This window comes from Dendrobates tinctorius, unplaced genomic scaffold (genome assembly GCF_039654945.1).
Source record: "Dendrobates tinctorius isolate UK_male_01 unplaced genomic scaffold, ASM3965494v1 ptg000125l, whole genome shotgun sequence".
Taxonomy (NCBI): Eukaryota; Metazoa; Chordata; class Amphibia; order Anura; family Dendrobatidae; genus Dendrobates; species Dendrobates tinctorius.
In genome coordinates this window covers 20,144,945-20,164,955 of record NW_027361793.1, presented here as the reverse complement: position 1 = coordinate 20,164,955, position 20,011 = coordinate 20,144,945, and the positions used below count along the sequence as shown (strand labels likewise).

Here is a 20,011-nt window from a genome sequence, read left to right as displayed (position 1 = left end):
GGACATGGGGACACTGAAAGACCCTATGGACAAAAAAGCAGATGCATTCCTAAAAGGAGCCTGGGAAGCAGCCGGAGGAGGACTAAAACCCGCTATAGCTGCCACTTACACAGCCAGAGCCTTGATGGTGTAGATGGACCAGCTGGACGACCAACTAAGGAACAAAACACCAAGGGGAGCAATCCTGGACTCCGTCCCAATAATGAAAGGAGCAGCGGCATTTCTAGCGGACGCATCCGTGGATTCAATTAGGTTGACAGCCAGGGCAGCCTCATTCTCGAATGCAGCTAGAAGGGCTCTATGGCTCAAGTGCTGGACGGGAGACCTGCAAACAAAAACAAAGTTGTGCTCCATCCCCTGTGAAGGTGAATTCTTTTTTGGGCCCACACTGGGCGACATACTTGAGAAAGCAGGGGATAAAAAGAAGTCTTTCCCTAACTAACCCATTCAATTTCCCCTTCAAACGTTTTCGGAGCAGGAAATTATCCAAAGGAAGCCACCTAAAAACTCCCAGGACAAATGGAAAGATAGAAGAGGCAAAGGGAAGGGGTTCATGTTCGGGAAACCGACAGACAAGAAGTAACCCCAATGAAGGTGTCTCCCAGGTAGGGGGAAGATTGGGCCTCTTCCCGACCTCGGAAAAGATATCAAGCAGTTCCTAGATCCTAAGCATCATAGAAACAGGTCTGAAATTAAAATTCCACACGTCACCCAAACCCTCTTTCGTAGTGACCCCACAGAGGCAGTCGATAGAAGGGCAAGCTGCAGTACAACAGGAGATTCAGACCCTGGGGAGAAATCGGTGTTGCAGGAGGTTCCCCACCAAGAAAAAGGAGAAGGCTTCTATTCCCCTATCTTCTTGTGGAAGAAACCAGATGGGACGTTCAGGATGATAGTGAACCTAAAAAGGTTAAACAAATGCCTAGTGATTCCTCCATTCAAGATGGAAACAATAAAATCCGCAGTAAAGATGTTGTTTCCATCTTGTTACATAACGGTACTCGACTTGAAAGACGCGTACTATCACGTCCCCATACACACGGACTATTGCCGGTTTCTCAGGATAGCAGTCACAATAGGGGGAGAAATAAAGCATTACCAATTCAAAGCCCTCCCATTCGGGCTGGCCATCACCCCAAAAGTATTCACGAAAATCATATCAGAGGTCATGGCACACTTGAGAGAACAGGACGTCCTTATAGTCCCATACTTGGACGACTTCCTAGTAGTAGGCAATTCCCCCGGTCATTGCAGAGACCAGTTGAACCAGACTATGGAATCTTTGTCCAACCTAGGTTGGCTGCTGAACCTGCCGAAATCTCGGTTAATTCCGAGCCAAGTGCAAGAATATTTGAGCATAACCATAGATTCCATCAGGCAGGAGTGCCGTCTCCCGAAGGGAAAAGGCTACACATAGAACAGCTAGCAACAGGAGCAATAACATGGACAGTAATGACACTCAGGAAGGCCATGTCCTTGCTCGGCTCAATGACAGCCTGCCTACCAGCTGTCCAGTGGGCCCAAGCTCATACAAGAGATCTCCAGTGGGAGATACTAGAGGCAGAAATTTCTCTTCACGGGAATTTAGAAGGGCAGTTAAACATCTCACCCATAACAGCTCGCTCTCTACAATGGTGGACGAAACCATCCAACCTATCCAGGGGGGTTCCTTGGGTGATACCGGTCTCTCAGATCCTTACTACAGACGCAAGCCCCAGGGGGTGGGGGGCTCACTGGGACAACCAGGTAGCACAAGGAGCCTGGACAGAAAACGAAAAGACAGCCTCCTCGAATATGAAGGAGCTATTGGCAGTGAAGCGCGCCCTCCTGTATTTTCTAAACTCCCTCAGAGGCCACCATATAAGAGTGTTCTCAGACAACAGCACGGTAGTTGCTTAAATCATCAGGGGGGCACAAGATCCCGTACCTTTATGGAGGTGACAAAGTCAATTTACCACTTTGCAGAGGGCAACCTAGGCTCACTGACGGCATTACACATAAAAGTGTCAGACAATGTGATGGCGGACTTTTTAAGTCGCACACAGCTTAGACAGGGCGAGTGGGAGTTGAACCAGGAAGTTTTCAATCAGATCACAAAGCTATGGGGGAAACCCAACATAGACCTATTCGCCAACAAGAAGAATCGAAGGTGAAAACATTCTGTTCCATAGACACATCCGGGGACCTGATAGCCCTGGACGCCCTTATGATCCCCTGGCACTTTCCCCTTGCATATGCGTTCCCACCGATAGCCTTAATTCCATCAGTTCTGAGGAAGATCCGGGAGGACAAAGCAAGGGTAATAATAGCCCCCTTCTGGCCGAGAAGGACATGGTTCTCTTGGTTGAGGAGAATGTCCATCTCCGATCCTTGGGTCCTCCTGGATATCCCGAACTTACTCTCCCAGGGCCCAGTACTGCACCGTCAGGCGAAGAACCTACACATGATGGACTGGAATTTGAAAGGGCTCTATTAATCAACAGAGGCTTCTCCAAAAATTTAGTGTCCACTCTACTACGAAGCAGGAAGCGGATAACCACTAAACAGTACGGGAGGGTCTGGAGGAAGTTCCTTTCAGTATCAAAGGCTAGTCCAAAGGGAAAGGTACCCATATCAAAGATCTTAGAGTTCCTACAAAGGGGCTTAGAGCAAGGCATAGCTACCAGCACATTAAAGGTTCAAGTGGCAGCCCTGGGGGCCCTATACAACTGTGACTTGGCAGGGAATCGTTGGGTGTCCAGGTTCATTAAGGCAGTCAGATCCAGGCCCGTATCTTCCCTACGCACCCCTCCCTGGGATCTAAACTTGGCACTCTCAGCCCCCTTTGAACCTTTGCAGTAAGCACCACTAAAATTAATATCTCTCAAGACCTCCCTCTTGGTAGCCCTCACATCGGCCCGTAGAATTAGCAACATCCAGGCCCTGTCAGCCTTCCCTCCATTTACACAGATTCTGGATGACAGGGTGGTACTTAGGACAGACCCAGCCTATCTGCTGAAGGTAGCGTCCTGATTCCACAGAACTCAGGAATTCTCACTCCCCTCCTTTTGCCCCAATCCCAAAAGCAAAGAAGAAGAGACCTTGCACACATTAGATGTCAGGAGATGCCTAATGGAATACTTGGCGGCAACCAGGGAGTGTAGGAAGGATAGGTCTCTTTTTGTCTGCTTCCAGGGGCCAAAGAAAGGGCGAAAGGCATCAAAGAGCACGCTGGCGAGGTGGATAAGGGACGCCATCACCTAGTCGTACTCGTCAGAAGGCGCGGTTATCCCAGGCAGAATAATGGCCCATTCCACAAGAGCGGTGTCAACTTTCTGGGCAGAGAGAGCAGGCATCTCCATTGAGCAGATATGTAGAGCCGCTACTTGGTCCTCTCCTTCAACTTTCTTTAACCACTATCGGCTGGACCTAGCCATCTCCTCAGATCTAACCTTTGGTAGAAGGGTGCTGGAGGCAGTGGTCCCCCCCCTAATAGATAGTCTCTGCAATTCTCTCCGTGGTGCCGTCATAGGGGAAGGAGAAAATCGTAGTTACTTACCGTTAACGGTTTTTCTCTGATCCCATGACGGCACCCGTATGTTCCCTCCCTACATACGTGGGGTGCGCACTTATTGTAAATACATTTTAGTCAAAAAGTCACGTGGTGTCTCCTCTACGCATTTTAATGTTTATAGAAATTCCTTTTTCTTAAAGTGTTGTGTTAGTATTAGGCTGAAGTGCCGTTAATGCTCTGTAAAACAACTGATGCGGGAGAGAGGTACCGCCTTTTTATCGGTAGGTTTCCTGTCCTCGTGGGGCGGATCCCCTCTCTCCGTGGTTCCGTCATGGGATCAGAGAAATACCGTTAACGGTAAGTAACTACGATTTTTTCTTTCCTGTCATTACGCCTCCCTAAAAATATGTGATAAAAAGCGATCAAAACGGTAACAATATTGGTAATATCAATAAAACGGCTCACCACACAAAAAAAGAGCCCTCACAAAGCTCCGCCAAAGCTCACAAATTAAAATGTAACCAGTCTTGGAAAATGCGCGGCCCGTTTTGGATGTATTCGAACAGGGGTCTGCCAATAATATATATCATTAACCCCTTCACGACCTTTGAAGCCACATAGTCGTCATGAAAAGTCGTGCCAAAACGACCCATGATGCCTATGTAGCGTCATGACTTTAAAGCCCCCCCTGCGGGTCGGGTGACCGGGGTCACTGAAAGGTCACCCGACCCGCAGATATAGGGGGCTTTGTTCTTCACCATAGGGGGCGTGGCTTCCCCCCACGTGGATACGATCGCTCTCATTGGCTGTTAAAAGTGTAACAGCCAATCAGAGCGATAGTAATATTTCATCAATGAAAATTGAAGAAATATTACAATCCAGCCATGGCCGATGCTGCAGTAGCATCGGACATGGCTGGAGACCGTGATCCGACCCCCCCCCACGACTCACGAGGCCGATCGGCCCCCGATACCGACTGACGGCGGCAATGTGCCGCCGCCGTCATCTGCTCCCCTCCCCCTTCTCTAGGCTCCCCCCACCCTCCGACCCCCCCGGTACCTCCGATGTCCCTCTCCTGCTCCCGGTGTCCCGCGGTCCTGCTTCATGGGCGCCACCATCTTGGAAAATGGCGGGCGCATGCGCAGTGCACCCGCCGGCTGCAGATTCATTCATTCTATTAAGATCACTGTGAGAGTTTATCACAGTGATCAAAATAGAATGGAAAGTAAATAACCCCCCCCCCGTTTATCACCCCCATAGGCAGGAACAACTAATAAAATAAAGAAATTATTTTTATTTTTATTTTTCCATTAGGGTTAGGGTTGGAAAGAGGGTTAGGGCTAGGGTTGGAACGAGGGTTAGGGTTGGAATTAGGGTTGGAATTAGGGTTAGAACTAGGTTTAGGTTGGAATTAGGGTTAGGGATAGGGTTAGGGGTGTGTTGGAGTTAGGGTTAGGGATGTGTTGGGGTTAGGGCTGTGGTTAGGGGTGTGTTGGGGTTAGGGTTGGAGTTAGAATTGAGGGGTTTCCACTGTTTAGGCACATCAGGGGGTCGCCAAACGCGACATGGTGCAACCATTGATTCCAGCCAATTTTGCGTTCAAAAAATCAAACGGTGCTCCCTCCCTTCCAAGCCCGGATGTGTGCCCAAACAGTGGTTTATCCCAACATATGGGGTATCAGCGTACTCAGGAAAAATTGCACAACAACTTTGGTGGTCTAATTTCTCCTGCTACCCTTGGGAAAATAAAAAATTGGGGGCTAAAAAATGATTTTTTTGGAAAAAAATGATTTTTTTATTTTCATGTTTCTGCGTTATAAATTTCTGTGAAGCACTTGGGGGTTCAAAGTGCTCACCAGACATCTATATAAGTTCCTTGGAAGGTCTAGTTTCCAAAATGGGGTCACTTGTGGGGGGTTTCTACTGTTTAGGCACATCAGGGGCTCTGCAAACGTAACGACGACCGCAGACCTTTCCATCAAAGTCTGCATTTCAAAACGTCACTACTTCCATTCTCAGCCCTTACATGCGCCCAAACAATGGTTCCCCCCCACATATGGGGTATCATTGTACTCAGGACAAACTGGACAGCAACTTTTGGGGTCCAATTTCTCCTGTTATCCTTGTGAAAATAAAAGTTTGCGAGGTAAAAAAATCATTTTTTGAGGAAAAAAATGATTTTTTATTTTTACAGCTTTGCGTTATAAACTTCTGTGAAGCACTTGGGGGTTCAAAGTGCTCACCACACATCTAGATAAGTTCCTTGGGGGGTCTAGTTTCCAAAATGGGGTCAGTTGTGGGGGGGTTCCACAGTTTAGGTACATCAGGGGCTCTGCAAATGTAACATGACGCCCGCAGACCATTCCATCAAAGTCAGCATTTCATAATGTCACTACTTCCCTTCCGAGCCCCGACATGGGCACACAGGGGCTCTCCAAACACGACATGGTGTCCGATAACGATTGGAGCTAATTTTCCATTCAAAAAGTCAAATACCGTATATACTCGAGTATAAGCCGACCCGAGTATAAGCCGACCCCCCTAATTTTGCCACAAAAAACTGGGAAAACTTATTGACTCGAGTATAAGCCTAGGGTGGGAAATGCTCCATAGATTATTCCCCATATGCTGCCCCCATAAGAAGCTCCATAGATTATTCCCCCATATACTGCCCCCATAAGAAGCTCCATAGATTATTCCCCCATATACTACCCCCATTAGAAGCTCCATATTGTTCCCCCATATACTGCCCCCATTAGAAGCTCCATATTGTTCCCCCATATGCTGCCCCCATTAGAAGCTCCATATTGTTCCCCCATATACTGCCCCCATTAGAAGCTCCATATTGTTCCCCCATATACTGCCCCCATTAGAAGCTCCATATTGTTCCCCCATGTGCTGCCCCCATTAGAAGCTCCATATTGTTCCCCCATACACTGCCCCCATTAGAAGCTCCATATTGTTCCCCCATATACTGCCCCCATTAGAAGCTCCATATTGTTCCCCCATGTGCTGCCCCCATTAGAAGCTCCATATTGTTCCCCCATGTGCTGCCCCCATTAGAAGCTCCATATTGTTCCCCCATGTGCTGCCCCCATTAGAAGCTCCATATTGTTCCCCCATGTGCTGCCCCCATTAGAAGCTCCATATTGTTCCCCCATGTGCTGCCCCCATTAGAAGCTCCATATTGTTCCCCCATGTGCTGCCCCCATTAGAAGCTCCATAGATTATTCCCCCATATGCTGCCCCCATTAGAAGCTCCATATTGTTCCCCCATGTGCTGCCCCCATTAGAAGCTCCATATTGTTCCCCCATACACTGCCCCCATTAGAAGCTCCATATTGTTCCCCCATATACTGCCCCCATTAGAAGCTCCATATTGTTCCCCCATATACTGCCCCCATTAGAAGCTCCATATTGTTCCCCCATGTGCTGCCCCCATTAGAAGCTCCATATTGTTCCCCCATGTGCTGCCCCCATGTGCTGCTGCTGCTGCATGTAAAAATAAAAAAATGACATACTCACCTCTCTGTCGCTGGGTGTCAGATTCTCACCTGTCCTGCGTCCATGGCTGCTCCCCGCTATCTGCCACGTCATCGGTCAGTGACGTTCACACTGCAGGGGGCGCGGCGTGCACTAACCACGTCACCGCACCCTCTGCTGTCTGAAGTCACTGACCGATGACAGACAGCAGCAAGCAGCCATGGACGCAGGACAGGTGAGTATCGCTGTACTTACCCGTCCTGACGCTGTGTCTTGAGCCCCCAGCTTCTCCGCGCTCTCTCTTCCTGCCTTCAGCGGTCACATGGTGCCGCTCATTAATATGCGCATATTCATGAGTTTTAATGAGCGGCACCACGTGACCGCTGAAGGCAGGAAGAGAGAGCACGGGGAGAAGCTGGGGGCTCAAGAGACAGCGTCAGGACGGGTAAGTATGACCTGACACCCCCGCCCCCCTCCCCTTCTGACCCCCGGTGTATATGACTCGAATATAAGCCGAGAGGGGGACTTTCAGCCCCAAAAAACGGGCTGAAAATCTCGGCTTATATTCGAGTATATACGGTAGCGCTCCTTCCCTTCCGGACCCTGCCGTGTGCCCAAACAGAGGTTTATGACCACATATGAGGTATCGGTGTACTCAGGAGAAATTGCCCAACAAATTTTCGCATCCATTTTATCCTGTTGCCCATGAAAAAACAGGCTAAAAGAAAATTTTTGTGAAAAAAAAGTACTTTTTTTTTTTTACTGATCAATTTGTGAAGCACCTGGGGGGTTCAAAGTGATCATTATGCATGTAGATAAGTTCCTTGGGGGGTCTAGTTTCCAAAATGGGGTCACTTGTGGGGGAGCTCCAATGTTTAGGCACACAGGGCCTCTCCAAACGTGACATGGCAACCACTAAATATTCCAGCATGTTTTCCATTCAAAAAGTCAAATGGCGCTCCTTCCCTTCTGAGCCCTGCCGTGTACACAAACAGTGGTTTATGACCAAATATGAGGTATCGGTGTACTCAGGAGAAATTGCCCAACACATTTTAGGATCCATTTTATCCTGTTGCACATGTGAAAATGAAAAAATTGATGCTAAAAGAAAATTTTTGTTGCAAAAATTAAAATGTCCATTTTTTCTTTCCACGTTGCTTTAGTTCCTGCGAAACACCTGAAGGGTTATTAAACTTCTTGAATGTAGTTTTGAGTAGGTTGAGGGGTGCAGTTTTTAGAATGGTGTCACTTTTGGGTATTTTCTGCCATATCGACCCCTCAAAGTGACATCAAATGTGAGGTGGTACCTAAAAAAAATGGTTTTGTAAATTTTGCTGTAAAAATGAGAAATCGCTGGTCAACTTTTAACCCTTATAACTTCCTAACAAAAAAAAAAAATTGTTTCCAAAATTGTGCTGATGTAAAGTAGACATGTGGGAAATGTTATTTAGTAACCACTTTGTGTCACATAACTCTCTGGTTTAACAGAATAAAAATTAAAAATTTGAAAATTGCGAAATTTTCTAAATTTTTGCCAAATTTCTGATTTTTTCACAAACTCAAAAATTATTGACCTAAATTTACCACTAACATGAAGCCCAATATGTCACGAAAAAACAATCTCAGAATCGCTAGGATCCGTTGAAGCGTTCCTGAGTTATTACCTCATAAAGGGACACTGGTCAGAATTGCAAAAAATGGCCAGGTCATTAAGGTCAAAATAGGCTGGGTCATGAAGGGGTTAAACCTGTAGTCTGCATGATACAGAGAACTGACTATGAATGTGCTGATCTTGAGGCTTTTTTCACGCTAATATAACCTGAATTATATGCTTTTAATGGTAGTTTACTAATGGAGATTAAATGTGAAGCCATCAGAGACGTGACAACACTTCAGAGCTTGATGAGAATCGCTCCGGCTCACCTCAGACGGAAACTGGAGGTAACATAGCTTAGGAACTGCACGACTTTCTGTTATGTATGGGGGCTAACTTTTAGGGGTGGCTTCATTAAGACCGGTGTCGTACGTGGAGGAGTGAGAGACCCCTAATTAATTAGGAGAGTGCAGACCACTTAATGGGTTAGGTGGGTCTTAGAAGTGCCATGCGCCTCTGTCGGAGATGTTCCTCCAGTAAAGTGGCATAAATGGTCATGAATTAGAAGTGCGGGCTTAGCTCACTGTCCGGGACTGGCACGAGAACGCCAAAAGTCACAAAATTCTGAAGTAAACACTTTAAAAAGGCACAATGTTAGTACACAATTTCCGAGTTGTAAAAACATTTTTCAAATTTTAAGGAATTTTACACCTGAATCCTGGCGTCAACACCTTAAAGGGAACCTGTCACCAGGTTTTCCCCATATAAAGTATGGCTACCACCATTAGGGACATTTTTACTCCATATTGGAAGGCTGTAAAAAACAGTCCTCAATCCAGTCCGCAGATCCCAAGAAAGAGCATTTATTATACTCAGACAGGGTGGTCCGGTCCAATAGGTGTCTCTGGTCTTGATCCTGGTCTCCCTCATCAGCTGTCATGTAGAGGGAAAAATGCAGGCTCATTGTTAGGGCCCACATCAAATGCAGGGACATGACCTGGGATGTACCTATACGTCCAAGGTTGTTAAGGGGTTAAAAGAACAGTCTTCAAGTTTTAGCTGTTTAATCTGAGAGCACCAGCCCATCTAATCCATGTAACCCCACGCCCACCACTGGTTGGCAGCTTGCTGACAATGCACACTGGATTGCCAGTCAAGGGTGTGGGTGATGTTATGCAGAGTTTAGCAGTCATAGCACTGCTACATCTACAGCAAAGAAAATAGCGATTTTATCACAACTACACCAAGCAGTATTGTAAGTGATACATCCCTGGAATCAGTCTCTCGGCCCCTACTTCTTGCTACTCTCAGATTACGGAGCAAAAACCTGCTGAGAGATTACTTTTTGCTTCATGTTAGGAGAACCCTGAGGCCGTAATGCCCTTACTACATCATCCCTCATTAATTGTCCCGTCTGCAGCTCTTTTATATGTAAAGTATAATCTGGATCATGATGGCGTGCAGCTCTCCATAGTGTCTTGTGTTCTGTCCATGCTTTCTGTTAGGGAAAGGCTTTACAGATGATTGACAAGTTCACGGTGTCTCAGTGCCACAATATGTTCTCCATCCTCGCTGAAATGAATCTGCACTCAGAGATCCTTCTGGATTCCTGTAGCCACAGACTCTTGGGTGAGTTCATTACTGGATCATTTCCTTCTCAGCCGTAGATCTAACGATGTTTCACGTGCTTTCAGCATTAATGAGCCAATCCTCGTAGCAATAGCAGTGTGTTATATATAGTTTAAAGAAGATTTCACAAGATTAAAAATTATTCCTTTTCCACTGTTAACCACCTGTCCACAAAGTTCAGTGCTTGTCTGAACTTAGTCCTGCAGAGATAGTAGTACAATGCTGGTCTATCTGCATCTGTCCTATAGGCAATGAATGATCTGGTACTGCATACTATTGAGTGACACAGGACAGTGTTCTCATTGACTCAGGATAGATGATAATTGTAATTGTTGGACAACCCATGAATGATAACATTCATACTGCCGGTGACCACCACTAGGGGGAACTATGCGCGTACACTATAGAAAATGAAGTCCATAATAATCCTGTTTGTAGTGTTGTTCCAATCTGTGTCTGCTGTGGACTGTCTACAGAAACCTCAACTCTAACATCCAATGTAACCTCTTGATTAAATATGCGCTCTCTGATCGTACCACGGGTGGGAAAGCCTCTTACATAGGGGGAGTATGTTTCCACCTTTTCACCTACTATAGAAATCTGTTTCCCCCCCTTTTTTAGGTTGCTTAGATGAATTTTCCTGTAAAAGAATCATGTCCCTGACCGGTTACTGCTCTAAGCTCTCATATTTCAATGAAAATCTGTTGTCCGCGATTGGAGATAACATAATGAACAGCATTTATATGTGGAATATATGGCAGGTAAGCGTCCATCAGCGGGATCTTCTGTAAGATGCTGTGTGTCTGGCCATGGTAACATAACGCTCCCCTCTGATGTCCCTTCTGTCTTGTGTTAGGGAATTGTACCATTAGCACTTGACTCCTAAAATTATTCTTACCATAACCATCTTCCACAAATTCAGTTTGTGCACCTGGTAATGGAAAGACTGGTGAAGTTCTTTACTGAGAAGTAATTCCTTCATGTCTCCACCTCTTGTCACAGATCTCCATCATTCTCAGGAACATGGCCTTCCTTCGCTTCCGATATGTTCCATTACTGGATTACTTTGCTGATAAAATCATCCAGGAGTCAAAACCACTGAGAATAAACCATCTAGTAACAGCCAGCAGAGTGTTTTCACTTTTAAGCCACCTCCCCGAGGGAAAGAAAGACCAGTAAGTAAGATGCTTATCTTCTCCTTCCCATAAGACTGTCACACATAGTGGCCGGCTGCCCCCATCTACAACATTCTGGAGTATGCAGGAGCGAAAACTTTCTACACATTGTTCACTCCAAACACCTTATTTTTCAATTTGTGGAGCCAAATAACGTTATTTTGATTAAATGTTTAAAAATGTTTTAGACAAGGCATATAATGCTGAACATTAGCTGAGTGGTCTGTCTGTACGTTTAGCTTGGAAAAAGAAATTGGCATTCCTTAACCCCAATCCAAAATTTGAATTTCCTACTCGGACTACCCCATTGGTTCAGTTGAGAACTTGAAAGATCAAATAAAACCAATATGTCCAGAATTGGGAAATTAAATGAAAAAGGTATCTTATATTATTGCTTCATTAAATAAAATCTACTGTGCATCAGATAAGACAACGTGAAACTGCTTACGTTTGGGGCCTTATCCACACCCTTACTCATAGCTTACATCGTAATGCATGAAAATACAAGTAACAATTCACATGTCACCTTCTGGTATCATTTATACTACTGTACTGAAAAACAAAAGGACCGTGAAAAACCTCAGTTCACACTTAGAAGTATTATATAATAACACTCCACAGGTTGGAGACCAATTTCACATTCAATAATTAATAATTTCTCTCTGTTAATTTAAAGGGGTATTCCAGTGAGATAAAAATGTATTTCAGTCGACATTCTATCGAAACCTGTGAAGGCTTGTACCCCTTTTATTCTTAGACGAACTCCATGTGATTCTACTACTTGTGACATTGACTTCACAGCACAGCTTCTTCTTCTGTGCCGCCTCTCCCTTCCAGGACGTTCTGTCAGAGTTTAATTGTGGCTAGAGTCGACTCAGCAAGGCTTACCATAGCCTGTGCAGGTGTGATGTCCCCTCACTCTTTGCCTGCACCTTCCCAGCTTGTAAGTGAATTGTCAAGGAGGGTGGAGTTAGTGCTGGAGTAACAGGGCAATGGAATGCTGGGGTGTGGCTTCTGAGCAGCAGGGCGCTAGCCACGCCACTGATCTGACATAGCCTCCCAGAAAGGCGTGTGAGCACTTGGTATCAGAAGCAGAACTGTAACATGAGATCACAGTGAGATGTAGTAAAATCACATAAAGTTACATCTATGAACAGGGGGAGATGAGGCTTCACAGTTTTAGACACAATTTTTTTTCTCTCCAACCTGTCAGCAGGATTGTGCACACTAACCTACAGACAGTGTCAGGTCAGCGCCGTTATATTGATTACAATCAATCAGGAGCCCCATATAATGCTCCATAAAGTTGGGCCCCATAAGATGCTCCATACAAAATATGCCCCATATAATGCTGCACAAAGGTTAATAATGGCCCCATAAGGTTCCCCATAAGATGCTCCATAGATATACACTCACTGGCCACTTTATTAGGTACACCATGCTAGTAACGGGTTGGACCCCCTTTTGCCTTCAGAACTGCCTCAATTCTTCGTGCCAGAGATTCAACAAGGTGCTGGAAGCATTCCTCAGAGATTTTGGACCATATTGACATGATGGCATCACACAGTTGGCGCAGATTTGTCGGCTGCACATCCCTGATGCGAATCTCCCGTTCCACCACATCCCAAAGATGCTCTATTGGATTGAGATCTGGTGACTGAGGAGGCCATTTGAGTACAGTGAACTCATTGTCATGTTCAAGAAACCAATCTGAGATGAATCGAGCTTTATGACATGGCGCATTATCCTGCTGAAAGTAGCCATCAGATGCCTGTTCTTAGCTGAGAGGAGTGGTACCCAGTGTGGTCTTCTGCTGCTGTAGCCCATCTGCCTCAAAGTTCGACGCACTGTGCGTTCAGAGATGCTCTTCTGCCTACCTTGGTTGTAACGGGTGGCAATTTGAGTCACTGTTGCCTTTCTATCAGCTCGAACCAGTATGCCCATTCTCCTCTGACCTCTGGCATCAACAAGGCATTTCCGGCCACAGAACTGCCGCTCACTGGATTTTTTTTCTTTTTCGGACCATTCTCTGTAAACCCTAGAGATGGTTGTGCGTGAAAATCCCAGTAGATCAGCAGTTTCTGAAATACTCAGACCAGCCCTTCTGGCACCAACAATCATGCCACGTTCAAAGGCACTCAAATCACCTTTCTTCCCCATACTGATGCTCGGTTTGAACTGCAGGAGATTGTCTTGACCATGTCTACATGCCTAAATGCACTGAGTTGCCGCCATGTGATTGGCTGATTAGAAATTAAGTCTTAACACGCAGTTGGACAGGTGTACCTAATAAAGTGGCCAGTGAGTGTATATGCCCCATATGCTGCTCCATAAAGGTTGATGGCCCCATAAGATTCCCCATATAATGCATAAAGGTTATGGCTCCATAAGAAGCTCCATAGAATATGCCCCATAAGCTACTCCATATATCTTGATGGCCCCATAAGATGCTCCATAGAATATGCCCCATATGCTGCTGCGAATAAAAAAAGACACACTCCTCTCTCGTCGCTGGGGGCCAGGTTCCGTTGTCCTGAGCAGGTGGGGACACCGGCACGCTATGGGGGCCAGGTGCCGGTGTCGCCGCTGGCTCAGGGCCCCCGGCTCCTGCGATATTCAAATTTTTTTCCGTAAAATTTTATTTTTTAATTAACGGAGTGAAGGGGGCGACGGATTCCTTTCAAGGGTCCGCTCTTCTCCGAACCAACAACAGGTGAGAACGCGGAGTATACCTCCCCATACCCTCTCCTGCAACAACTGGGGCATACCTGATTCTTCTGGGCGACGGTTCCTTTACGGTCCCAATCTCCCCACACGGATAAGAAGGCAAGCGCACGGAGCACACGGAGTGCACGGAGAAGACTTGAGGAGCGCTTTTGATGCCCTGAATCAGCCCCATGGCTTCTCCGTCCCCCTGCCTATAGGGAGGATCGATTTAGGTATACCCCTTTAACCCCTTTATGACCAAGCCTATTTTGACCTTAATGACCAGGCCATTTTTTGCAATTCTGACCAGTGTCTCTTTATGAGGTAATAACTCAGGAACGCTTCAACGCATCCTTGCGATTCCGAGATTGTTTTCTCATGACATATTGGGCTTTATGTTAGTGGTAAATTTAGGTCGATAAGGCTAGTTTCACACTAGCGTTTTTGAGCGCAGCGACGGCCTGCGCACGGCCGCCGCTAAGCCCCGCCCCCTGCCGCGCCTCCTCCGGTAGCTCCGCCTACCGGCGCATGACGCTGCATGCACCCTGCGTCCCCTATCTTTATCACTGGGGGCGCAGGCCGTGCGCAGTATGCGTTTGGCGGCGCATGCGCCTCTTTGACGGTGCGCCAGCGCAACCAAACTGCAGCAGGTTGCGTTTGGCGCAGGTCGGCGCACCGTCAAAAGGACGCATGCGCCGCCAAACGCATACTGCGCACGGCCTGCGCCCCCAGTGATAAAGATAGGGGACGCAGGGCGCATGCAGCGTCATGCGTCGGTAGGCGGAGCTACCGGAGGAGGCGCGGCAGGGGGCGGGGCTTAGCGGCGGCCGTGCGCAGGCCGTCGCTGCGCTCAAAAACGCTAGATGCTGGAATATTCAGCGGTTGCCATGTCGTGTTTGGAGAGCCCCTGTGAGCCTAAACATTGGAGCACCCCCACAAGTGACCCCATTTTGGAAACTAGACCCTCCAAGGAACTTATCTAGATGCATAATGAGCACTTTGAACCCCCAGGTGCTTCACAAATTGATCCGTAAAAAAAAAAGGACTTTTTTTTCACAAAAACTTTGTTTTAGCCTCAGTTTTTTCATTTTCACATGGGCAGCAGGATAAAATGGATCCTAAAATTTGTTGGGCAATTTCTCCTGAGTGCACTTATACCTCATATGTGGTCATAAACCACTGGGCGCACGGCAGGGCCCGGAAGGGAAGGAGCGCCATTTGACTTTTTGAATGGAAAATTAGCTCCAATCTTTAGCGGACACCATGTCACATTTGGAGAGCTCCTGTGAGCCTAAACATTGGCGCTCCCCCACAAGTGACCCCATTTTGGAAACTAGACCCCCAAAGGAACTTATCTAGATGTGTAGTGAGCACTTTGAACCCCCAAGTGCTTCACAGAAGTTTATAACCCAGAGCAGGTTAACTTGGAAGGGTCCTCTGTGTGCGGATCGGGTGACCTTTCAGTGACCCCGGTCACCCGACCCACAGGGGGGGCTTTAAAGTCATGACGCCACATAGGCGTCACTGGTCATAATGGCACCGGTTTTCCTGACGCCTATGTGGTCTCTGCTGCATCGCCCGGGAGGATAAGATCGGCAGGCTGGGTCCTAGACAGCGTGGCCTGCGTGAGCACCCGATTGGATGTATGGGGTTGCGTCCCTGGGAGAAGCGCTGACCTAGTGTCAGCGGCGGTACACCGGCGCCCCGTCGTGGCCCCCATTCTCCCCTTCACCCAGCGCTCACCGTGGATAGGCCCAGAAATTTAGTCTCAGGTTTTTCGTCCGACTTGGCCGTTATGTACATAGCGCCGCCCACCGTTAGCGCCACCGTCCACGTCCTTGGCGCTTCTCGCTCTGTACGAGAAGCGCCCTGCTAGTCTCGGGGGCCATGTCTTTTTCACCTCAGCCTGCTCTGTGACGGCTGCGGGGGCGCGCGCACTGACTGACAGCACCTGGCGATGCTGCAGGGCCACCGCTATTCCTCCTGGGGACACAGCATCAGGACAGTGGGTAAGCTGCATTTGCCTTCAGAAGAAAGCTTAACCCCTTCTCTGCACATTCACATCATCTGCAGTCCAGGCTCTGCCTGTAACCCTTTGGGGGCACTATGTCTCAATCTAAGGAGGCCAAAAGGGCTACTAAGAAGCACACTGCGTTTTTTACCGCTTGTGCCACCTGCAAAATTGCCTTGCCCAGTGCCCAAACTAATCCGTTATGCATGGATTGCGACCCGGCTTGTGCTCAAACGCCTTCCGCTGCCGCTGAATGGTGCTCCCTGAGTTAAGTCCCCCTGAGTGGGCTGCATCCCTGTCACGGTCTGTGGAGTCACTGACCAAGGCTATAAACTCCCTCCGGGAATCCTCTTTAAGTCAGAACGCGTCTTTACCGCCTGAGGAGGACTCTGGCAACGGCCAGGAACCGTCCACCAGCAGGGGTCATACTCGTTCAAGGGATCCTCAGGTCTCTAGAAAGCGGACCCATGACGCATCCCCTAGTCACGCTCGCACTTGAGCATCTGCGAGTTCTGTCTCTCGCTCTCCCTCTCCTAATGTTCGCAGCGAACATGACTCTGAATTCGAGTCTGACACGTCAGTGCCTCAGAATCCCCCAAATGACCAAGAGTCGCTTGATTCTCTTATAGAATTAGTCAACAAGATTCTGTTGTTGTACTAGGAAAATATTCCCGCTCCTGAGCACGTTATCTCCTTTAAGAAGACTAAACGTGTATGCAGGGTATTTGCCAGCTGTCCGGAGTTTAAGGACATTGTCCAGAAACATAGGAACCTGCCACATAAATGGTTCACAGGTCAAAAGCCTATCGAGGCTAAATACCCTTTTGCTCCAGAACTAATGAAGGATTGGTTACAGTCCCCTTCTGTGGATCCTCCTATATCGTGTCTTGCTTCCAAAACGCTTCTATCCGTTTCTGAGGGTTCTTCAGTCAGAAACTCCTCTGATCGTCAAATTCACTACCTTGCTCGCTCAGTTTTTGAAGCTTCAGGAGCGGCACTCGTTCCATCTTTCGCAGCGACTTGGGTGGCTAAGGCAATGGCCGCTTGGGCAGAAGTGTTAATTACTGCCATCCAAGATAGCAACCTTCCTCCGGAGGCAGCCAGTGTCGTCAAGCAGATAATTCACGCAGGGGACTTTGTAGTGGATGCTTCTTTAGATTCCACCAATTGCGTTGCACAGGCAGCCGCAAATGCAATCTACATTAGTAGAGCCCTATGGCTCCGCGACTGGCGTGCGGATTCCACTTCCAAAAGATCATTGACTTCTCTGCCTTATCAATCAGGTCGCCTATTTGGAGATAAACTAGATCAGCTTCAGCTCATTTCTGACACTAGCGGGGGAGAAGAAAATTCCTTCCTCAACAAAGGCCCGTCCGGTCGTTTCGGAATCAACAGCCGACTTGTTTTCGGCCTTTTTGCAACAATTCCAGTTTGTCTTTCACAACCTTCTCTTCTGGATCAGGTCGTTCCCCGCGTGGAGACAGAGGTTCCCATGTCTCATACAGACCTAACCGCTCTTGGAAACCCAGGCAGAGGGCATCTGGAACTAGGGGAGCCAGATCCTATAGATCCTCCACACAATGACTTGTTGCGGTATCCGGCGGACACCGACAAAGTAGGCGGTCGTCTACTATCATTGAGTCAGACCTGGCTCGCGGTTGTCCACGACAAGTGAGTCAGGGAGCTGATGTCCTCCGGATCCAAAATAGAATACTCTCCCCCCGACACGTTTTTTCCGGTCCTCACCTCCCCAATACAAAGACAAAAACCTTCCTTCGGGCCGCTCATGCGCTTCAAAGAGATGGAGTTATCATTCTGGTCTCACAAGACAAAAAGTTCAACAGTTTTTATTCAAACCTTTTTGTGGTTCCAAAGAAGGACGATACGATGCGTCTCATACTGGACCTCAAATTGTTAAATCAGTTTGTCAAGGTACAGCGATTCAGAATGGAATCTCTCAGTTTAGTCATCGCCTCCATGGAAAGAGAGTTCCTAGCATCCATCGATATCAAAGATGCTTACCTTCACATTCCAATTTGTCCATCCCGCCAGCAGTTCCTTCTCTTCGCAATTCGCGAAGAACACTTCCAGTTCGTTGCCTTGCCTTTTGGACACGCCACCGCCCCCAGAGTCTTTACCAAGGTCATGGCAGCTGTCATGGCCATTCTTCACGCTCGGGGAGTGGTGGTACTTCCGTATCTGTGGACGACCTACTGATCAAGGGTCCGTCCCTTCCAGCCTGCGAGGAATCCGTAGATATCACAGTAAATACACTTTCTCGCCTCGGTTGGAAGATGAACTTCGAAAAGTCTTCTCCGGCACCGGCTCAGCAGGTTTCCTTTTTGGGAATGATCTTGGACACTTCCCGCGGGTTGGTCATTCTCCCTCCAGAAAAAGCACGAGCCTTACAACAGGGAGCGCGGACTCTTTCCCGACCAGTTTCTCACTCCATACTTTTCAGCATGAGGGTTCTTGGAAAGATGGTAGCAGCGATAGAAGCGGTCCCATTCGCACAGTTTCACCTCTGCAATTTACAACATGCGCTGCTGTTGACTTGGGACAAGAACCCGTTCTCCCTGGACCGTCGGTTCCTTCTGTCCCTGCGGGTCAGACAAAACCTCAGGTGGTGGACACTGAAAACCTCCCTGAATCAAGAGAAGTCCTTTCTCCCAATACGATGTTTGGTGGTGACCACCGATGCAAGTCTTCTTGGCTGGGGTGTGGTTTTTCGCCACCACACGGCACAGGGTCATTGGTCAATTTGAGAGTCTTGTCTCCCCATCAACATCTTGGATATACGAGCAATCAGATTCGCCCTACTGAGTTTCCGCCATCTCCTCGCAGGTCACCCCATCAGGATCCAATCCGACAACGCCATGGCTGTGGCGTATATAAACTACCAGGGGGGTACTCGGAGCATGATGGCCATGCACGAAGTGGGTCACATCCTCCATTGGGCCGAGACCAACCATTCACCCATCTCGGCAATCCACATCCCGGGGGTAGAAAATTGGGCGGCGGATTTTCGCAGTTGCCAGGGCCTTGCCTCATGAGAGTTGTCTCTCCATCCGGAAGTTTTTCAGCATATTTGCCATCACTGGGGGACTCCGGATGTGGATCTCATGGCCTCAAGACTAAACAACAAAGTTCCTCGATTCATTGCCCGATCACGTGATCCATGCGCCATCTGAGCAGATCATAGAATCATAGAATCGTAGAGTTGGAAGGGACCTCCTGGGCCATCTGGTCCAACCCCCTGCTCAAAGCAGGATTTGCTAAATCATCCCAGTCAGATGTCTGTCCAGCCTCTGTTTGAAGACTTCCATTGAAGGAGAACTCACCACTTCTCGTGGCAGCTTGTTCCACTCATTGATCACTCTAACTGTCAAAAAGTTTTTTCTAAAATCTAATCTGTGTCTCCTCCCATTCAGTTTTATCCCATTGCTTCTAGTCTTTCCTTGTGCAAATGAGAATAAAGTTGATCCTTCTACAATGTGACAGCCCTTTAGATATTTGTAGACAGCTATTAAGTCTCCTCTCAGTCTTCTCTTTTGCAAACTAAACAATCCCAAATCCTGCAACCTTTGCTCATAAGACAGGGTTTGCAGACCGGTCACCATTCTGGTTGCTCTTTTCTGAACTTGCTCCAGTTTGTTGATGTCTTTTTTAAAATGTGGTGCCCAAAACTGGACACAATATTCCAGATGAGGTCTGACCAAAGAGGAGTAGAGGGAAATAATGACTTCACGTGATCTAGACTGTATGCTTCTGTTAATACATCCTAGAATTGCATTTGCCTTTTTTGCTGCTGCATCACACTGTTGACTCATATTCAGTCTGTGATCTATTAGTATACCCAAGTCTTTTTCACATGTGCTGTTGCTTAGGCCTATTCCTCCCATTCTGTATATGCTTTTTTC

The 20,011-nt window shown here is 47.6% G+C and overlaps 1 protein-coding gene across 4 annotated transcripts in view; it reads left to right on the top strand.

Moving 5' to 3' along the window:
• FASTKD2 (FAST kinase domains 2) overlaps nt 1-20,011 on the top strand; it is a 225,369-nt gene that overhangs the window by 63,330 nt on the left and 142,028 nt on the right. For all 4 annotated transcript variants that reach the window (XM_073541909.1, XM_073541906.1, XM_073541907.1 and 1 more), the window contains 4 exons: nt 8,821-8,917; nt 10,076-10,199; nt 10,821-10,960; nt 11,202-11,374. In XM_073541909.1, the coding sequence (XP_073398010.1) occupies nt 8,821-8,917; nt 10,076-10,199; nt 10,821-10,960; nt 11,202-11,374 (534 nt within the window). The remainder of the gene's footprint in view (nt 1-8,820; nt 8,918-10,075; nt 10,200-10,820; nt 10,961-11,201; nt 11,375-20,011) is intronic.